The sequence below is a fragment of the Crinia signifera genome, chromosome 1 (genome assembly GCF_055691185.1).
Source record: "Crinia signifera chromosome 1, ASM5569118v1, whole genome shotgun sequence".
In the NCBI taxonomy this organism is placed as follows: Eukaryota; Metazoa; Chordata; class Amphibia; order Anura; family Myobatrachidae; genus Crinia; species Crinia signifera.
Window position 1 is genome coordinate 181968686 of NC_139217.1, and position 22256 is coordinate 181990941.

Sequence of the window (22256 nt, forward strand, 5' to 3'; positions counted from 1 at the left end):
CTGATTTGACTCCAAGAAGATGTATTTTCACTTGGGGTTGGTGTATGTGTTTCTCAGCACCCTAGGAAAGTTAATTCCATTGCCTCCGTCCCCACACACACACCAATACCCAACTCTTATCCCCTCGGGTCATAGTGTGAAGGTGGGATCTTATAAATTTCACAGCTGCCTGCATTGGCTATATACTGTAGCCTCATACACACTGGATGTTTTTGCCCACCGTGTATGTGGAGCGATTATGTGAAAATCTCTGTGAAAATGTGTATTACTCTGCATTGCCCACATTTAAATGCACCAATCACAGAGCAGGCAGTGTTAAGGCAAAAAAACCCCCTGCAAATATGCATTTTTTTTATCCCTTTAATGTTAGGTAATACCTCCATAGCCTCGGCAATAGACCATGATATTATAAAAGGATTTTGCCCTCTGATGTGTATATTTATTAAGTTTTTTTATATAGCGCACACATATTCCGCAGCGCTTTACAGATAATATTTGAACATTCACATCAGTCCCTGCCCCAGTGGAGCTTACAATTTATATTACCTACCACATGTACATGTGCACACAGACATTCTAAGGTTAATTTTCTTGGAAGCCATTTAACCTACCATTATATTTTTGGATTGTGGGAGGAAACCGGAGTACCCTGAGGAAACCTACGCAAGCATGGGGAGAATATAAAGGTACTTGTATACTATCACGGCTCCCATCGCATGCCATCGCATGCCATATGTAATGGCATGCGATTTTACCGGGTTTTTAATGCATTTGTGAAAAAAAATCGCATGCGATCGCATGCTAAGTCATTTTTCACAGAAATCATGGACATGTGTTCAAATCATGTAAAATGCACCCCAAATGTCATTTTTCACACTATCACCCCCACTATCAACGCCAACCTGAAGCGTGGCGAGCGGCGGCGGTACGCATCTTACAAATAGATAGTATGTGACTACGTCGCTTTTGGGGGCGTGGCCTAATTTGGGGCTTGGCCTTATGGTCTGCGATGCGATGGTCGCCGTGATAATACACAAGTACCCAAATCTTTTATTGTTTCTGCACCGAATAATGGGCCTGATTCAGACTATTTCACAGAGGTGCGGAAACCACTATTCATCAATTTCCTCACTGCATGTGTACATGTCGGAGCGCGCATGCGTGAGCCCTAAAACTGCGATTGCAGTTTCAAAGTTGGCGCAAGGTGGCTGCGGGGCTAGGCTGCGCAGCCAAGGGGCAGCCGGTAATGGGTGAGCGCTTCGCTGTGTAGCAAAGCGCTTGCACTATAAAATTTAGCAGAGAGGGACTCGGTGAGCGGGGCGGCATTGCCCTGTGCAGGGCGGCCCCCTTGCAGCCTATCGCCGGCAGTTTGGCAAAATTTCAATTGAGTCTGAATCAGACCCTATTTTCAATCTATCTTAAGCATCTTGAGCCCAAAAAACAGCGCTATATAATTAAAATGATTATAGTTGGATCGAATCTACATATTGTGAATCCATGACACTTATCAATATAATCAATAGGAAACTGATTATTTTGTGTATCTAAAAACTGAAATTTGAGTTACTATATTGAAAAAGGTCAAGCACGTATTCCAAAGTTCAAGAGCCAACATATTCTAGTGCTGCTACTCATCAGTTGTGCAGAAAAGTATTTCCCAGCCGGACCTGCATAATTCCATCACTACTAGTGCTCTTTGTTGTACCTGTCTGAACATGATCGGAAGTTCTTATCTTACACAGTCACTTCCATCTCAATGACTCTTGGCTGTACATACATTCATTATATAATGTAGGGTATTCTATATTATTTCCTAGGGAGCTCACACTACAAGTATGTGCAGGTCTTAGGTTTTGTTTTTAGTTGCTTTTTTTTTTTCTTTTTTTCAGAAAAGAAAAAGAAAACAAAGGGACAAGATTCCTGATTATATACAATTTCTAAGTTGGCTATCTGCAAAGGTGCAATACAAGTAACAATTTAATTTAATGTTTCTCCAATCATTACTATGAAAACATCACTATCAAAAGATTTATTCAATAACAAACAAGAACCAAACTCATATCAACACTGGTGATATATCCAATGTTCATGCAAAGATCAATCAGTACACTGTAGTAGTTTAGGAGAACCATACAATGGCAATAATTTGGCATTAGTTATAGGGTCCTAAGCTTGATACATTCGCCAGTATTGCAATCCGACAACTAAACTAGAGATATTGCAGATATCTGATAAGTTGCCTATTAAACCATAGAGGGCGATTCAGACATGATCGCTCAGGTCTCATCTACATTTGGATATAAGTCATTTAAAAAGATTCCTCTCATATGTAGCAGTACACACCCCACTCTTCTAGGTGCCACCTCCACAATCTCTTTTGAGTATCTCCATATATGGAACTAAACACACCCTTTGGGTGGAGCATGACACGCCCTCTCAATGGGGCGCTGTGCAATGCTCTACTACCAACTATAATCTCCCTGAAACTGGTTTTCAAAAGTGGGTAAGTATGATATGCGCATGTGCAAAATTAGAAAGAGAGAACACCTTCGGCAAGCTTCACACTCGCTGGGGCATTTGCTCAATGGTGGTCGGGAAGGGGGAAGACATGAGGCAGATGCAGGGGACCGGAAAAAAGCTGGGTGTACCCTGCAAACGCTGGAGTGGCCATGCATCTTTGTGGCGGGTGGCTGACCTCACATGCCGTCAGCACCTGTCCCCAGTTTGCGGTATAGGCTTACTATTCAGAGCGCAGGCCAGAGAAAACATGCATCATGGTCGCTCACCATCATTTCTCCTACTTGCGGCCGTATGTAAGCGTACATATTCACTAGTGTGCTAAAGCAGAGATTTGCTCAACAGGGGGCATGCCTGCTTGCTAGGCAGCGAATATATGCAGCCTCGCAGGCAAGTAGGAATCAGGCTCCTAATACAGAGTGAGGCATTAAGAAAAAAACTCCCAGATTTTTAAAGTTAACAATAAGGGCATTGTAAATACTATTCCAAACATAAGTACATAATGTAAAAGCACATGGAATACAGTTTCTTTTAAAAATGCTTTAGAATATGATATTGTCATTTTTTGGCAAATAGCAGCTGTTAGTTAATGAATGGTTCTTGGTGGATATTTGAGATGGCCCCACTGGCTGTGTACAGGCCTTTCATTAAGTTGATGAGATTTTCTTCTGCACAGTAACAAATATTCTGCTGGTTAACATAGCCAGACAAATGCAAGCGATAATGCTGGAAGTAACCCATCAAGTGAAACTTCAGAAATTGACTACAAATATGCATTATGAATGAAGGCCTCCATCTGGACAATATCATATTAAAAACCAATTGATAATAAACTGTATTCCCTACATTTTAAGATTATATACTAATATTTTTCAATAGCATTTACCTTGCCTTTTTGATAACCTTTAATATCTCAGAGGGTTTTTTTTTACTCATCATGTACAGTTTTTGGAGGATTTTCCAGAAATACATTTTAATAATTTGTCTTCTAAGGGGTGAGTTCAATTGGGTGTGAGGTTTTCAAGTGCCTCATAGGTGAAACTAGAAAGTTGGTAATGGGTGGTCCCAGATCCAAATATCAAAATTTATAAAGAAATACAATTCTTTACGTGCAAAAAGAGTGGGCGTGGTCTCAAAAACATCGACAGTTCACACCAGTATCACACTCAAAACAATTAGTGCGTGGCTTTGTGGGGAAGAGGCTGGCCACATAATTGTATAATTCACATAACACCACACAGTAGTGCCACTTATACACATTGGACCAGCTAGAGTTTCTCAGACACCTTGCACCTGGTATAGCCCCTTAGGCTAACTGCTAGAGCCCCTTGGACATACAGCACAAGGATTACGCACACTGCAATGCCCATTACACATCATGCAGAACACAGTAATTCCCTTTACATATTATGCCATACACTGTAATGCCTCTTACATATTATGCCACACACCATAATGCCTAATATATATTATAACAAACACCAAAATGCCTTTTACATATTATGACACATACTATAATGCCCATTACATATTATGCCACACACCATAATGCCTAATATATAATAACAAACACCAAAATGCCTTTTACATATTATGACACATACTATAATGCCCATTACATATTATGCCACACACCATAATGCCTAATATATATTATAACAAACACCAAAATGCCTTTTACATATTATGACACATACTATAATGCCCATTACATATTATGCCACACACCATAATGCCTATTACATATTATGCCACATAAGTGCTGCTTACCTACATGCTTGTTGTCAGGGGTTTATTGCTCCATGCCAGGGGGTAACATGCTCATTGCCAGGGGGTTACATGCTCTTTGACAGGGGGTAACATGCTTGTTATATTGTGTTACAGATAATGCATGAGCTCCATGTGAATTTTTATGCTTTATCATGCGTTTTTTTCTGTTACAGTGCATCTTATTGCAAAATGGTATACATAGGACACACAACGGCTACTGCTGATTAATAGGATATGCAGCATGTCTATATTCTGCATCACTGAGACTGTAAAAGAAATGCTACATTACAGCGCTTACACATAAAAGCGCCCCCCGCTAAGCTTATTTTGCGAGGTGCTGGGCTTGCCTGGTTTTTTTAATCATTCCCACACCCTGCCCATTTTAGAGTCATTACTCTGTGCCCTTGTGCCGTCATTGATATGATGTGAATGGCAGGGGGGGGGGGCAGGATGCGGCTGGAACAGCTGACACACTGCTAAACTCGGAGCAGCATTTCAGCTCTTCCTGTCACATCCTCAGCATGGATGAAGAAGAGTAACTAGGCCGCTCCTGTTACCACACGGGGATGACTAGGTGCGTCAGGCCAGGCGGCACCAGTTTACTGGTGAGTGCACCTCTACCCACCTACCCACTAGTGTTACCCCATGTGGCCCTTTACTCTGTTTGTGTGACCCCCTCTACTCCCTCATTCCCAGTATGTGACCCCCTCTGCCCCCCCATTCTCAGTATGTGACCTCCTCTACCCTCTCATTCCCAGTATGTGATCCCCGCTCTCTCTCTCAACCCCAGTTTGTGACTCATTGTAGCCCCTGTCCGTGTGTGAGACCTAGTACCACCCTACCTCTGTATGTGTGATGCCCTCTACCCCTCTCATCCACAATGTGTGACCCCCCCGTCCCCACTATCCCTGTGTATATGTGAGACACCTTGTCCCCCTCCCCCTCATCCTGTTTGACCTCCTCTATACTCCCTTTCCCTGTGTGTGTGAAACTCCCCCCATACACTTCCTCTGAGTGTGTGAACTCCCTGTACCCCTATCACTGTGTGTGTGAGAGTGAGACACTTTGACGCCCTTTATCCATGTCTGTCACCCTCTATACCTATACTTCTATAAGTGTATTTGACTGTGACATACTGTGCCCTCCTAATCCCCCTCCCATATGATATTGTGTACACCCCTACCCATGTGTGTCCCCCCTACTCTGTTATGAGTGTTTGTGACACTTTATCCCCACACTACTGTCTGTGTTACACTATACATCCCCTCTTTGTAAAAGAGGGGACCCTTTCAAATTTTTTCTTTAGATGGAGTGTGGAGAGGCGGGTTGGTGAGGGCTCAAAGCATATGTTTGCACCTAAGCCTACTACTCTTTAGTTCCACCACTAATTCAAGCCACATCCTGCTACACTTCCATGTGCCCCCTGCCACCACCACCCCCACCCGCCATAAGCTGTAAGTTATTGGTGGGGGCGGGGGAGGAAATGCCTGCTCGGTGATGGGGGGGGGGGGGTGCGTGCCCTCTACACTACATAATATAGTTATGAACACTACATAATATAGTTATTCTTCTTATTTGAATCCACAGGAATCGGTAGTGATGTCATTGTCGGCAGTTCTTGTGGCTGGCATATGGGTCACTTGGTGGATGGCCCATACATAGAGGTAGATGTGCGATGCTGTACAAATGATATGATGGAATAAATTTACTAAGATTGGAGTTCTATTGAAAATGGGATGTTGCCCATATCAACAAATCAGATTCTACCTATGTATTTAGTACTTTCTAGAAGATAATAGATATAATTTATATCATCAATAGAACTCCTATCTTATACCCCTTTCACACCGCACTTGTTAAACGATATATTGCCGTTTTTTTCCCCATTTCAACACGATTAAGGCTGCAGGGGGAAAGCGCCAGTGTTAATTTAAAGATAACCGGTATTTCAAAACGTTTAAAAAGCAGAGTCCTACATGTTTCAGAGCCTTTTTTATGCAGTGAGAATGGATCTGAAACTACAGACCTGTGATAGGCTGTCCCCTGCGTTCTGCCTTGAAACATGTTCAGGGTATTAAACGGGTAGCACAACCTATAAAATGACAGTTAGCCACTGATTGGTTGCTATGGGAGACCTCCACTTTATCTCCACGAATTGATAAATCTCTCCATAAGGATATGCATGCTCTAATATATGTGAGTGTGTGTGTGTATATATATATATATATATATATATATATATATATATATATATATACACACACACACACACACACACACACACACACACAGTTAAGAAACAGTCCCCTTTGCTCATTTGTACTCAAGAACATATCTATTTTTGGTAACTTTTGAAACTTACGGTAAAACAGGTTCATTTAAATATTATATACCAAAAAATGCTTCTGTTTAAAAATACCCTTTTCGTTAGTTAGTTTAATTTAGTTCAGAGAAAGAGGAAAATGGTCTGGAAGCCGACGGTTGCAATCATACACCCCACCCCCAGCAGAATACAAAAGATCGGTCAGACCATGGTACTTAGATGGTGTGACTAAACATGGGGCATGCCAAAGTCCTGTTGTGAGTAATGGCATCCTTTGAAGAAGCTGCGTGCCACCAAAAGATATCTTTGGGGGCATGTTACACCTCCTTGCCAGACAAGCACTGTAATTCGGTATCTTTCCCTCCTGGGTATAATAAGACAGAAGTTGAATGAAACCTTAATTGTTATTTTCAAACACAGCCTGTGACATAACAGTTAGGATCTGGTTGGCTGGAACTTTATCTCTCTACACTTTATCACTATAGAAGGCTTAGTACACTGATACCTACAATACTGTGCAAAACTTTTAGACATATGCGGAAAAAATGCTGTAAGTAAGAATACTTTTAAAAAGAAGTATTAACCCCATTCAGTGGTAATCCCACACATTTTCCAGGCTATGCTTCAGTGCTAACACTGCCATTCCGGGAAAATTTCCGGGAATGCCAATGTCTCCCAATTCTTGGCGCCGCTCAGTGCCCAGGGACGGATTTAAGTAACAGGCCACCCATAGGCACAACATTGTGTGCCCCCCCCCCACTTGCTGATGCCCCCTCTCCCACAATTTGCGGACCCCCCACGGCTCCCATGATTCGCGGACCCCCATCCCACGATTTGCGCCCCCCTCCCGCATTTTGCATACCCCCACGAGAAAGGGTGATGCCATGCCGCCCCCAGCAGGTGCCACCCATAGGCATGTGCCTAGTGGGAGATCCGGCACTGGCATTGCCTTCCTGCATGTTGACCTAGTGGTGTTGACCTAATGCTTGTTGACCTAGTTGCGGTCTATCCTATGCTCCATACCCAGAAAAAAAACCCACCACTGAAGGGGTTAATAATATATTTTTTTTATCAAGTAACTAAATGCACAGTGACTGAACAGAGGATAAATCTGAATCAAATTAATATTTAGTGTGACCACCCTTGTCCTTAAAACAGCATCATTTCTTCTAGGAACACTTACACAAAGTTGGGGATTTTTCTAGGATTATACTCGGATGCATGATTAACCAATCATACATTATGAGGATTGAGGATGAGGAGTATGATGAGGATAAATTGACTGCACACATTCCTCCACTGCTCTGTGGACTCTCACCTGTCACTACTCTGCTCTCCCGTGTCACGCTCAGGTGCAGCAAAGAGAACATTTTTAAACCAACTTTACTGACTTCTTTGAGAAACAGATAATGGCAGCTACAGTTGATGAAGCTGGAGGGTAAGTGACCTCTGTCCTTAGTAACAGGTCACTAAGTGCTGCCATAGCCCATAGGTGCCTTTGGCAGTGCGTTATTCTATCCCATTCTAGATGAATCTCTAAAGGTGCCCATACACAGGTCCGATTTGGCCTGTTTTTATCAGATTCGGATGGATTAGCCGATATAGCGGATGAAGGGCCAGATGCACTAAGCTTCAAAAGTGATAAAATGGAGAGTGATTAACAGCCAGCCAATCAGCTACTACCTGTCATGTCACAGGCTGTGTTTGAAAAATATCAGTTTTGAAGCTTATGCCCCTTTCAGACCGCACTTTTAAAACGGTAAATTGCCGTTTTTTTACCGTTTTAAAACGGTAATGTGTGCGGTCTGAAAGGTCCAGTCCCACTTAACCGGTTAGAAAATGCCGTTTTTTCTAACCGGTTAAAATGCAGGGTCCTACCCGTTTCTGAACCGGTATTTTAGCGCAAAAATCGGCTCAGAAACGGTATTTAGGACCCAGCCAATGAGCTGGGTCCTAAATTCAGCACAGTGAATACTTAATGAGCGCTCATTAAGTATTCACAGCACTGGAGCCCCCCCCGCGCGTGTCGACGCCCCCCGCGCGTGTCGACGCCCCCCCGCGTGTCGACCCCCCCCCGCGCGTGTCGGCGCCCCCCCCCCCCCCCCCGTGTCGACTTACCCCGTGCCGGTATCTCCGTTGTGGTTCCCGGCACTGCAGCTCAGTATGCTCGGAAAGCACTTATGAAAAAAGTGTCTTTCAGAAAATGGCTGCCCCCTATACGGAAGACAGTTTTTTTAAACAGGGTTTCCTATGGGGCAGCCATTTTCTGGAAGACACTTTTTTCATAAGTGCTTTCCGAGCATACTGAGCTGCAGTCCACAACGGAGGTACCGGCACGGGGTAAGTCGACACGGGGGGGGCGCCGACACGCGGGGTGGGGGGGGGGCGCCGACACGCGCGGGGGGCGCCGACACGCGTGGGGGGCGTCGACATGCGCGGGGGCGTCGACATGCGCGGGGGGGCGTCGACATGCTCTCGGTCGACACGCGAGGGGGGGGGGGGAGCTGCACGGAGGGGAGGGCTGAAGGCTGCACTGGCTTTGACCCTGTATTTGGAAAGTTTCCAAAAACGGGTCTGCCAGTGTCAAAAAATCGGCACTTAAACGGTAATATACCGTTTAAGTGCTGCGGTGTGAAAGGGGTTTTATCTGGCAGACCCGTTTTTGGAAACGTTTCCAAATACAGGGTCAAAGCCAGTTATGCGGTCTGAAAGCAGCATTAGAGAATCTGGCCCGAAAACTGGTCAAATCTGCGTGTTCCCATGCACACCATATAGGATCCTAAAGATCATACATGCAGCATGTAGAATCTATTAGATCTGACCAATCCACGGCTAAAAAGCACACGCGATGTATCGCATATGATCAGGGCCGTCGGTGTGTCGTCAGTGTGTGCCAGTGGGGCAGCATCACTGGCGCACACCTTTAGTCTCAGCCAATCAGATGCCCATTCATTTGATGGTATCATATATATGTAGCCATCCTGGGAAGCTGCCAGGAAATCAGGTCTGAAGTCAGGTCAGGGAAGTAGTAGAGTAGAGTTTGGCCAGTATCACGAACAGCCACAGAACTCAGAGGCTATTACATCTGTGCCTTCATCTAGTGTGTATTCTCAATATCGCCAGCTGGTCATTGTTAACAACCCCATCGCTTGTACATGCAACTCAATGTAGATTATATAGTTAACAATATTGGTGGTGCCGCGAATCACACAGTGTGTAAATAGCACAAGAGTGTAAGGCCCCCTTACACTTTTCCAATAAATTGGACCTGATTGACTCAAGATTTATCCTATGCGCAGGAGGATCAATCTCTTGCAATCTCTTGGTTATACCCAATGTATCATACTTAACCTAATTTTAGATTTATTTAAAAAATAAAAGTTCACTTAATTTTATGGATACATTTGTTAACTGGATTTCCTTTTTGCTTTGGTTCACTCCAAAAAAAAAGCAGCCAAAATAAACATCCAACAGAGGGAAGTGTTTATAATGATGTGTAAAACTAGCTTGCTGAATCTCTGACAGAAATATCATTTATTATAAAAGAAAACAATTAATGCAGGGCTGTAGAACCCTCAATGTACCCAAAGTGGAAAATGTTATGTGTATGTGCGAAGCAGGTGCAGGAAGGAAGCTAGGTGGGCGGGAAGACCAGTGTATGCTAGGCAATGTCCTCATTATCAGTCTTCATGTCCTCAGATTGAACTGTGTCACATGACAAATTATTAGATTATCCTCCATATTAATGAAATAAATTCAAGTGATTTTTGCCACAACAAAACCATGTTTAATTCTAAGTGGATTTGCATGTGGACATCAAAGTCATTACTTTGATAATCATTACTTCTCATTCCCTGACAGACTATTTCATTCATGAACAGAGAAACGGTCATTCACTCCTGTGTAATGCTATCATTAGACACATAATAGCAAGTTACCTCGCCAGCTAATGCTCACTCATCATTTCATTTAGATTGTGAACAATAGGCACAACATTATTACTCCGTTTACCTCCACACCCCATGGAATATTATTGAACCGTATGAGGAATAATTTCAGACTATTATTTATGGGTCAAATAATGAGGTCACTGTACCCCAAACCTCAGGTACACAAAGCACCCCCACTGTAGCCATTGCAAAGTTTACCACCTTCTCTGCAAGGCATTTATCCTAAGGACTATACCAGAGCATCTGCTTGATAGGTTGCAAATATCCATCATGGTTTTATCTATGCAGAGAGAATGAGAAGCCACAGCAACAGTGCTGCATCCAAGCCAGCAGTTTGTCTCACCCCCAAAGGAGCACATTGGTTAGCCGGAGCTGTCAGAACGTTGGCTTACTAAGTGACAAGGGGCCAGATGTACTAAGCTTCAAAAGTGATACAATGGAGAGTGATAAACAACCAACCAATCAGCTCCTACCTGCCATGTCACATTGGGCGGGATGTACTAAAGGGAAAATGCGGTAAAACGGGGGTTTTACCGCATTTTCCTATGTACCATTAGCCGTCCGCCTCGTCTCCGCTGGGCAGGGTATCGCCACCCTCCTCCCCCAGCAGGTGTCACAGCTGGGAGGACATCCGGCTGCAGGGGGGAGGAGGAGACGCAGGGGGACAATGACAGCCGCCGGGATGTGACGGAGACCCCCGCACACCGCATTACAGGTATTGCGGGGGTCTCCGTCACCGCAACACGATGCTAGCCGCATATGTTAGTACATATGCGGCAGCTGTCAGGCGAAGGGCGGCGATGTATATTAATACATCCCGCCCATACTGTGTTCCAAAAATGTCAGACAGGAAGGGATTGGTTGGTTGTTTATCACTGTCCATTTTATTACTTTTGAAGCTTAGTGCATCTGGCCCTTGGACACTCAGCGGTTGTTGTGATGTCACTGGCTGCCAAAGTTAGAAGTGTGGTAGTAGTTTACCTGAGTGCTGACAAGTAATAACTGCTGAGAACAATTAGGTGTGTAATGTTTTCAGTGTGTCACTTGATGCAACACCCCACCACCACCAGCACCCCAAGCTACACTGTTTGAATGGGTCTTGAACTGTCCCTCTCTGATGACCAGTTTGTTGCCCTTAGGCATATGCCTCATGCACCCCTGCCTGGGGTGTCGATGTCTGCTGTATTGCTTCTAGCACAGTGTGGTCTGCATATCAGCACTGATATGCAAACCAGACCTGTGCTAGAAACACCACAGCAGACAGCGACACCCCAGGCAAGGAAGAGGAACTGCATGGGTTTTCAAAGTTGGCGGGTGCTAGAATGAATACTACAGTATGTTAGAATACATATTCCACCACTCTTTTATATCATGTCTAGGCTAACAATTTATTATTTATTGACAAATTCAAAATAAATTAACCATAAACTACAAAATGCAAACTCTCAGTTATGGACCATGAAGGTAAAATACATTGCACACTGTTACTCTGGCAGCCCGCTACAGCTCTGTTACATAGTGATGTATAACATAGCGACTCCACCATAGAGAGCTGAGACCTCTAACAGGTTCAGAGGGGAAATGGTCGCTAGGTCGGCACTATGAAGGCTGACATACATTAGGTCGCCCACTAAAGGTTGACATGGCTATGGTCAACAGGGACAGAAGGACGACACAAGCAGTAGGTCAACAATGGGAAGGTCAAGTAAAAAGGTTGACATGAGTTTTTCAAGTTTGTTTCCAAAACAGGTGGTATTTCATCCCCTACCATCCCCTAGGGCAGTGGTTCCCAACCCTGGTCCTCAAGGACCCCCAACAGTGCACGTTTTGCAGGTCTCCACACAGAATCACAGGTGACATAATGAGCTCCACCTGTGGATCTTTTAAAATGTGCCTGAATAATCTGTGCACCTGCTGGGTGACCTGGAAAACGTGCACTGTTGGGGGTACTTGAGGACCAGGGTTGGGAACCACTGCCCTAGGGTGAGGAGGGAGAATATAATAGTTTGCCAAAAACCTCATGTCGACCTTTTGACTGTTGACATTCCCATTGGCTACCTAATACTTGTGTCGACCTTCCAACCCTGTCGACCTTAGCCATGTCGACATACTGTATTTCATGTGTCAACCTAAGCCCCATCGACCTTTAGTGGTCGATCTAATGTAATGTTGACCTTCATAGTGTCGACCCTACGACCCATACCCCTTCAGAATGTGTCCCAATCTCATACAGATCAGACATAGCGGCAGCCCCACAATCAACTATCAACACAGTGTATTCCTGCAAGAGGCCTCCCGAATTTGTTTGGGCCCATATATACTGTATTGGCAAGCAGCAATTAAACATTTCTCATTTATTTATAAAATAACATTGGGATAGATTAGAAATGCTCAGCTGCTTCAGGGGCTGTATTATCTCATGGCCACGCCCCTAGGTTTCACACCACCACAGCTGACATTTGGGAAGCAGAGTTTATTCAGGGCCGCAACTACTGCCAGGCTCTGCAATCCAAGCAGCATCGAATCACCATTGGTAACAATGTCAGGAAAGCGGAGTTGGAATATAGGCACTCCCAGAAAACTGGGACAACATGTTGAGCTGTGATCACACACTCCATCAGTCCTCATGATTGTAAGGCTTTAACAACAATATGAGACATCTAAACGTCCAATGGAATTACCCAATACACTGTATATTAAATGAGTAGCCAGGCATGAAACAGAGCAGTATGGCTTACACAATTTATCCCCACCATAAACACATGTAAGCTTTGTATGAGCTTTCCAAATTATTTGCATAGAGAATCTAGTGAACACACTGGTGTTCCATCCTAGGTAACCACTGTCATTTCCTTGTTCTGATTTTGCACTTGACTGACAGCACATAATATACTGCCCCCTGATTTAGGAACACTGTAAAATACAGTAATCCAAGGAAAGGCAAGTCTTGTTCACAGACAATGCCTCTTAGCAAATGTGTTATTTGGTATTGCTCTTTGACATGTTACAGATGATCGCTTGTCACCTGTAACAGACAGATTTTCAACTAGAGAAAGTTCAAATAAAAGCCATCACATAATAAAAAATAATTACACTTGGCACAAGGCATAGAAAGTGATTATTTGATGTGCATATGAACACATGGGCACCATAAGACCACAGACTTTGCACATCAGTAATTATTTTATGAATATTAGAAACAAACGGCAGATAATATGAAGCAGAATACAGTATGTTTTTTCTTTCAATCACATATGTATATTATTCTATGTATATGCTCTGTAGTTATAAGACTACTGCATTACTTAAATTACACACAGTGCGTAGCATTGCTGGGTCACAGCACTGCGGCCATGGGCTCTGTCCTAATCATCGCACAGTGTGTTGTGGAGTTTGTATGTTCATCCCATTTTTCGGATCGATCCAATTGACCCTGATAATTTTGTTAGTACAAATCCTCACGGTAGCGGACGCACGCATAGGGCAGCAAGCAATTTTGGGCAAATTAGTGCTGAAACCAGACCATTTCATGCCACGGTAACTGCACCTAACACCCTTCATATTTAATAGGATCGATCTTTTTGTGTGGGTTTGACGGGTTCGCCAGTTTCCTCCAACAGTACAAAACATACAAGTACGTTAATTGTTAGGCGCTGAGGAACCCTTTTGGCTCCATATAAATAATAATAATAATAATAATAATAATAATAATAATTGCCATATGACTAAATGGCTTGGGAAACTAATTGAATATGCTCTTGTGGAATAATATGATGGCTATAAATATTATATCAAGGATATTTTCCAAGTACATACGTGTTTTAACTATAGGAACTAATCAGACATTTGCTTTGATCAGGCTGTTACTACTCCTACAATAAGTCGCTAAATAACATTGTTTTAAAATATTAGGACACTGGAATCAACTCAATTACACTCAAGTACTAGTACTTTTAGTGAGACACTCAAGTCTCACTAAAAGTACTAGTGTTCCATAAAACATGTACAATTAGTGTAGTGCGAACAGGACTACAGTGAATGTAAGTGAACTTGTCCTAGATGTTCCCTAGGCTATATGGCCCTTAGAGGAGGTGCAGGTGTCCTATCTGTCAGCACATCTGCACGCCTTATTCTGCATGCACAGCTGCTGGCAGACTGCCTGACTCAGGCACAGGGCTCACACTTCTCACCCCTCAGCACTATCTCTCCTCACTGCCTGACTCAGGCACACACCTTTCAGCCCCCAGCCTTATCTGTGCCCTCAGTCTTATCTCTGGGCAGCTGGAATAGTCTCATCTGTTCTACACTAACATTACACAGTCAGGGAATGCTGAGACACTGATACAGGGTAACCTGTCACTAGTTGGGAAGGCGGTGCTATAGGAATACGGCTGTATTTTCCACATTTCTCAGTATAAGTTCTCAACTCCACTCATGTGCCACCAGCAGGTCAGGTTTTGTGGATTTCTTAATATATGCACAATGATTTTGTTGGGTCAGTAAATATGGGACCTGGGGACTAAGTAAAAACCGGACCCGGATAAGACACCGGAACGCCGGACCAGACATCAAACTCTGCATTCCGGAGCTTATAGTGTCTGGTCCGAGGGGTGTCCCATGCGGGGGGTGTCTTGTCCGGGGGGATGCCTGTGATTGCTCACAGTCACACCAGGGACATGGGGAAGGGGAGATTACAGCCTCCCCGTGTGGTCTGGACCGTTCCAGTTTTTATTACACCCCCAGACCATGCGGTGAGGCTGTATTCTCCCCCCTCTCCTCTCCCAGGTGACAGGTGCGAAAGCAGCCTCATCAGATGGAGCACCCCCGGACAGGACACCCCCGGACCGGATACTACAAGCTCCGGAAAGCAGAGTTTGATGTCCAGTCCGGCATTCCGGTGTCTTATCCGATTCCGGATTTTACCCATACCCTGGGACCTGTTTCTAACAGACAGAAATCTTGAAAACATGGCATGTTGGGGTACCTGAAGGCTGGACAGAGAACCACTGCTGTATATTATAGTATAGGCATAGACATAGTTACCGGGACACATGCCCTGTGGCACAGCGCGTCCCAGGTCACCCTGCACAGACACAGAGCTTGCACCTCGGGGGCAGCACTCATGCAATCTGCAAGCCCGGGTCCTTACAGCTACAGTCCCTAACCTGCTCCGTGCCACCTTGCTGGCATGGGCAATTGTAATTAATCAGCATTGCATGCATGGCGGTGCGCTTACCTTCCGTCATAGTCCCCAGCAGTAGCCATGTACAGGGAACAGGCAATCAGTATCCTTAGCACTAATTCCATGGCAGAGTAATGGGAAGTTCCAATGAAGTCTCCGCGGGCAGGTAGGCAGGGAGGGAACAGGACAGGTAGGGGACTCTCCCTCCCAGTCTCCGCTTCCCCAATACACTGTCAGCAGGTGAGGTGCAATAGCCCAGGCGCCCTCCCCTGTCATAGGCAGCGGCAGGTCTGTGCGCGTCCTTCTCCCTGCATGGAGCACTCTGCAGCCTGACACACGCCGAGCTCCCCAGCTCCCTCTCTGGGCTGCCTGCTGTGTGAGTGTGAGGAGGAGCTGCCTGCCCAGCACACACACCCTCACTGGCAGCAGGCACGTCACCTTCACTTTCTGCTCATCCTCCCCACCGGCTCATTCCTGCCTCCCTGGCCTGTGCCGGGTGTATTCCTCACACACTCACCCTCCTCGCCTAGGGGAACTCTTATTAGCATACAGCATGCATTCTTGTAACTCTCCAGTTACACCTTGGTAGCTGCTGTGTCTGATCTAGTAGCTGCAGTAGCTATTAGGCAGCAATTATACTCAGTAGTGATTTTTTCCTGGCATACAGTAGGTATAAATACATGTTGTGCCCGTCAAGGTGTGGACATTAGTTCTATACACAATATTAAGTTTATATAGGACAGTAAATCATTTATAGATACAAAACACTTTTCTATATAGATCATATTTAAAAAAAATGAGATTTAGGAACATTGAACAGCTTCAGCAAAATAATTGCTATTTTGGATCTATGTGACAATATTTTAGTCAACGCTATTCACATGATTCTGCAGCTAAGATATACTTTTACACTGGAGGGGGTGTAATAGGGTGTGAGAATCAGAAAGTGAGAGGTTTTGTGAGAATTCTCAGGTTTTTTTGAAAGTGGTAATTATTTACACAGCAAAACCAGGTTCATTTTGCCGTGTAAGCAGTGGCGGTTTTTACCTATGGGCTGCAGCCCCCCAGGTAAAATCTGCCACTGTGTGAAGCCAGCTGCCAGATGCAGGGCCAGATGCACTAAGCTTCAAAAGTTATAAAATGGAGTGATAAACAGGCAGCCAATCAGCTCCCACCTGCCATGTCACAGACTGTGTTTGAAACATGTCAGGCAGGTGCTGATTAGTTGGTGGTTTATAACTCTCCATTTTACCACTTTTGAAGCTTAGTGCATCTGGCCCCCAGTCTGTGAGACTGCACTGGCTTCACTGTGACTGGCAGTGACTTTTGATTGGAAGTCCTACCTGCTAGTCACTCAAGGCAGTCCCATTGGAAGGTGTTCCCTCCCTCTGGGACACCTCTCAGTATGCAACTGCAGGGCATCCCCAAAACTGGGTTCGGCGCATGCGCAGTACCAAGGTCCCTACTGCGCATGCGCCGTACCCGGGAACCTGAATATGCCTTCGGGGGCTGCTGCAAAGGCAGACCATGGAGGCTTGGGCCAGCAAATGCGCAATATGTATGAAGTTACTGCACATGCACTGGCCCCAAGCAGGGGAGTACAGCGGTGGCAGCGGAGGAGGGGGGGGGGGCTGTATCGCAGCAGCCCCCTCCTCCGCAAGGGTAAGAGCCGCCACTGTGTAAGTGATTGCGGCTTTAAAAAAAACAAGAGAACTCTAACAAAATCTCACTTTCTGATTCTCACACCTGATCACATTCACCTCAGGCGTTTCTTGGTATCTTCTTATATATACTCTGTCAGCTACTCAGAGAACTGTAGAGCAACAGCCCCCTCCTCAGACCTAGCGCACACCACAACTTTACATTTGCCGCATAGAATATTAATATTTGAGCATATCAATATTATTCTCATGAAGTTTTGTGGTAACAATTCACATATGCAAATTCTATATTGATTCGGAATATCAACATGAGACTGCTGCATGGCCAGCTCACAGTTGGAAAAGCACCAACACCAGGATTAGTACGCGGCTTGCTATGGAATAGGACTTTTTTCTACGTTTGTCTCCTTCCCTTGCTCTCTTGCTCCATTTCATTCTTCTTATCTCCTTTCTCTTGCTCTCCCTTCATGTCCCACTGTCCCTCCCTATATCCTCTTTGTCATTTACTTTACTGCTGGAGACAGAGAACCTGCTCTAGCTTAGGTGCTTGCTGCTTAGAATAACTGCAGTTGTGTCATGGTGGGGTCAGGACTCATGTGAGGCTCCACATGGCTGCTGCACCATTTCTCCCTGGCCCTCTGCACATCTACACTTCACAGCTGATGCCAGGGCACCACGGCAAGGCAAAGATGTCCCAGCTGCTCTCTTCCATTACTCTTGGCCACCTCTGGTGCTTGGATGCCCTGTGGTGATCAGACATTGGTGCTCTGTGCTCATACAGGGAGATTGCAGATTGGCCAGACACAGACTACCAAGTCAAAGCAATTGAGCCAAGAGAAACCAGAGACATGGATTAGTACTCACAGCCCCCAGTGATTCTGTTGGCCACTCTTCATTTCCTGCTCCCACTGGCCGCGCCGAGTCCCTTGCTCCTGCCGGGACCATGGCACCACTTGCAGGTAGCGACTGCAAGCTATGAGTGGGGGGTATGAGGGTGTGATGGCCTGGGCCCCTAGGATTGTGGGGCCCCTGGGCAAGTGCACATTAAACCCAATGGAAAAGACAGCCCTTGTTCTTAACACTCTATCATTCATTAACACTCCTTTCCCTCTCACTGATCACAACCTGATCACTTTTTCAATTTTTGCCATTACTCCAAACTCTATGACACTGAAATCATGCAAGCCTCCTCTAACCCGCAGATATACTAACAATGTAAATTTTCAATAACTTTCCATCTCTCTGTAACAAATGCTTTCACCAATTAATACATTTAATTCTCACGAGACTGCTGTATCCCACCTGATCCAGACTTTAGAGAGAGCCTTTGAAGAAGTGGCTCCGGCTACCCCTCAGTCCATGTAGGTTTCGACACCAACCGCGGCACTCTAAATCAAAAACTGTCATGTAAAATAGAACATCAGTGGCACAAATCTAAGAATCCAAGTGACTTCCTCACATATAAGACCACCTACCACTACCACCTACTACTTCTCAAGTCATCAACCCCAAGCGACTCTTTCATACATTTAAATAACTTCTTTACCATCCCCACAACCCACTATCACTGCACAAGAACTTGCTTCCTACTTCAAGGACAAGATTGAGAAAATCTAAGATGAAATGGTATGCTCTAACCCAGGGGTCTTCAATCTTTAAGACAGTGTGGGCCACAGTAAAAAATTCAACGAAGCCCGAGGGCCACTAAGCTCTACTGTGGTATTTAGCACAGCTCTTAATAGATAGTTGGCACAGCTGCCCATACACATAAACCCTGCCCACAATATATTGTCGGCACCAGAGCTATTTCTAAACAATTAGGGTCCCAGTGCGAACAGAATAAAAATGCAGCCCCCCATACATAATTTGGTATTGAAGAATATGTGCGTGCCGTAGGCTCGTCTAATTATAAGGTGCGTGGGCTAATTATAAGAGTGTGAACTAGCAGGAAAACAATTACCTGACACCTCACTTTTGCAACCTGCATGACCAGACATTGGTTACCGCAGGAATGGTTGTTGTCCTTCCACGCTTAAGATGGCTGTCTAAAGGCCGCACAGTGACATATAAAAATTAAGGCACATTACACCATGATGCCCATTACACAATATGCCACACACCATGATGCCCATTACACAATATGCCACACACCATGATGCCCATTGCACATTATGCCACACACCGTGATACCCATTTCACATTATGCCACACTGTGATGCCCATTACACAATATGCCACACACCATGATGCCCATTACACAATATGCCACACACCGTGATGCCCATTGCACATTATGCCTCACACCATGATGCCCATTGCACATTATGCTTCACACCCTGATGCCCATTGCACCTTGCACTATAAGGCCCCCAATACTCCTGCTTATGCATATGATGCCCTCCAGCAGTGCCTTTCAGAAAATGCCACCAGTAGTGTCCCTCATAAAATGTCACCAGTAGTGTCCCTCACAAAATGCCCTAGTATTGCCCTCCATAGTCAGCACATCGGACAGCATGCCAGCCCTCCCTTAGTCAGCACCACATTGCACTGCACCCTCCCCATACACAGGGCCACATTGCACTGCCAGCCCCACCTCCCCCATAGTCAGCACCACATTTCAGAACAGCCACCCCCCCACCCCATGACAACATTGTAAAAGGCAGCCAGCTCACCTCTCCCCCCCCCCCCATAGTCAGCAAAGAAAACATTGCAGAGAGCCCCCCCCTAGTCAGCACCGCATTAGCGAGCCGGCTTCACCCTTCCCTAAGATACCTGCCTTAATCTTAGTATCCCTGGCAGAGGGCTGCTGCTGGCGGCGGCGGCTGTCTTCACTTGAAAGGAGCAGGCAGGGACGGGTGTGCGGCGTCAGAGGCTGGCGGCGGTTGTCACTCCCGGCTGTCTTCTCTGAAAGGGACGGGTGCGTGGCGCCGGTGTCAGGAAATACACAATGGGCATGTCTGCACACAGTCCCGCCCGCCCCAGCCAGCACATCCACCTCCGCCCTGCGGATTTACGCTCTGGCACCTTCTGTTCATTTGATCCCACAAGTGAGGACAAAGTATATTCTCCAGCTACTCTACTACCTCTCCTCTCGACCCTATTCCCCCAAGAGTCAGTAAAACGTTGTATTCTTGCTTATCCCAGGCTTAACTAAATCTCTCTCTTTCTCTCTCTGTATCTTTTCTGCTCAAGCATGCAGTGATCACTTCCATTCTAAAAAAAAAACACAATTTTGACCCAAAACTCTATCTCTAATTACAGTCCTATCTCAGCTCCCATGCCTCTCCAAGCCACTTGAGAGACGTGTCTAAACTCACACAGGAAAATACAGTGCCCTCCACCTCCAATCATCTGAAAAGGTCCCAGGCTCCCAGCCATGCATTGCGCTGGTGCGTGGGTGACGTCACCACGTACCCGCGCAACGCTAGTGAGCTCATCTGTGTTACCATCACCATTCAGCGACAGTGAGGCTTAGAAGCGGCGCCAGTGGGTGGAAGGCTGAGCATCAACATGATGACTGAGCAGAAGCAGCAGCAGCAGCAAGCTAGCGGGGATCGATAAGTCACCCTGTACGATTTAATGTGTGCAATATGTGTGGGCCTTATGTAGAACGGGCATCTCTGTGCGGGCCTTATGTATAACGGGCATCTCGGTGTGGGTTATATGCATAATGGGCATCTCGGTGTGTGGCATATGTTTAATGGACATCTCGGTGTGGGCCATATGTATAATGGGCATCTCTGTGTGGGCTATATATATAACAGGCATCTCTGTGTGGGCCATTTGTATAATGGGCATCTCTGTGTGTGGCATATGTTTAATGGGCATCTCTGTGTGTGGCATATGTTTATTGGGCATCTCTGTGTGTGGCATATGTAAAAATGGGCATCTCTGTGTGTGGCATATGTATAATGGGCATCTCTGTGTGGGCCATATGTATAATGGGCATTTATGTGTGTGGCATATGTTTAATGGGCATCTCTGTGTGTGGCATATGTTTAATGGGCATCTGTGTGTGGCATATGTATAATGGGCATCACGGTGTGTGGCATATGTATAATGGGAATCTCTGTGTGTGTGGCATATGTATAATAAGCATTACGGAGTGGGGCATAATGTATAATGGGCATCTTGGTCAGGGGCTGGCTGGCAACTTTCAGCCAGGGGGGCAGAGACAGGCAAGTGGCCCAGCTTTATTACCAGCAAATGCAATGGAGCAATGGGTATGACAATGATGGGATTAGCTTAAATAGCTAATGAAATAAATAGTAACAATTACCTCCAGTTTTCTTTTATTTATGTAAAATCTGAGTTCATACCCCCCCAAACCACTCCCTATTGAAAGTCATACTCCAGAATGACACCCTAAAGGCCTCCATCCACTTGCAAGAGGTAGTGCATGTAATACCTCGCATTCGCAATCCCCCCCCCCCCCCCATCTCACCCAATGTGGTTCTGTTGCATAAAATGTATTGTATGCGATCCCAGTCATGGCTGTGGATTACAATGAAAAATTTTGGCTGCCAATCTGTGAGTCCAATTCGAGGAGCATGGGAACACGTTTTACATGCTATATGGCCAGTCTTTCCAGAAGCTCGGAATAGAATGAAAAGTGGCCAAATCCCACTAGTACAGTGATGGCTAATCTTGACACTCCAGCTGTTGTTAAACTACACATCCCAGCATGCCCTGCATCAGTTTTAGCATAGCCAAATAGTAAAACTGTAGCAGGGCATGCTGGTATGTGTAGTTCAACAACAGCTGGAGTGTCAAGGTTAGCCATCACTGGACTAGTGGATGGGACCTTAACACCTCCCTCATTACAAATTAGGTCCTAGATTTGATCCTTCAGT

General features: G+C 45.3%; 1 protein-coding gene across 8 annotated transcripts in view; it reads right to left on the minus strand.

Annotated features, from left to right (window-relative positions):
• Nucleotides 1-16268, minus strand: part of NPNT (nephronectin) — a 116035-nt gene extending 99767 nt beyond the window's left edge. For 2 of the 8 annotated variants that reach the window (XM_083178728.1, XM_083178772.1), the window contains exon 1: nt 15797-16264. In XM_083178728.1, coding sequence (XP_083034854.1) covers nt 15797-15867 — 71 coding nt within the window. In that variant the 5' untranslated portion in view covers nt 15868-16264. Of the gene's footprint in view, nt 1-15796 lie in introns of all 8 variants that reach the window. The other 6 variants (XM_083178746.1, XM_083178762.1, XM_083178720.1 and 3 more) reach the window with 6 other exon arrangements.
• Nucleotides 16269-22256: the final 5988 nt, after the last annotated feature.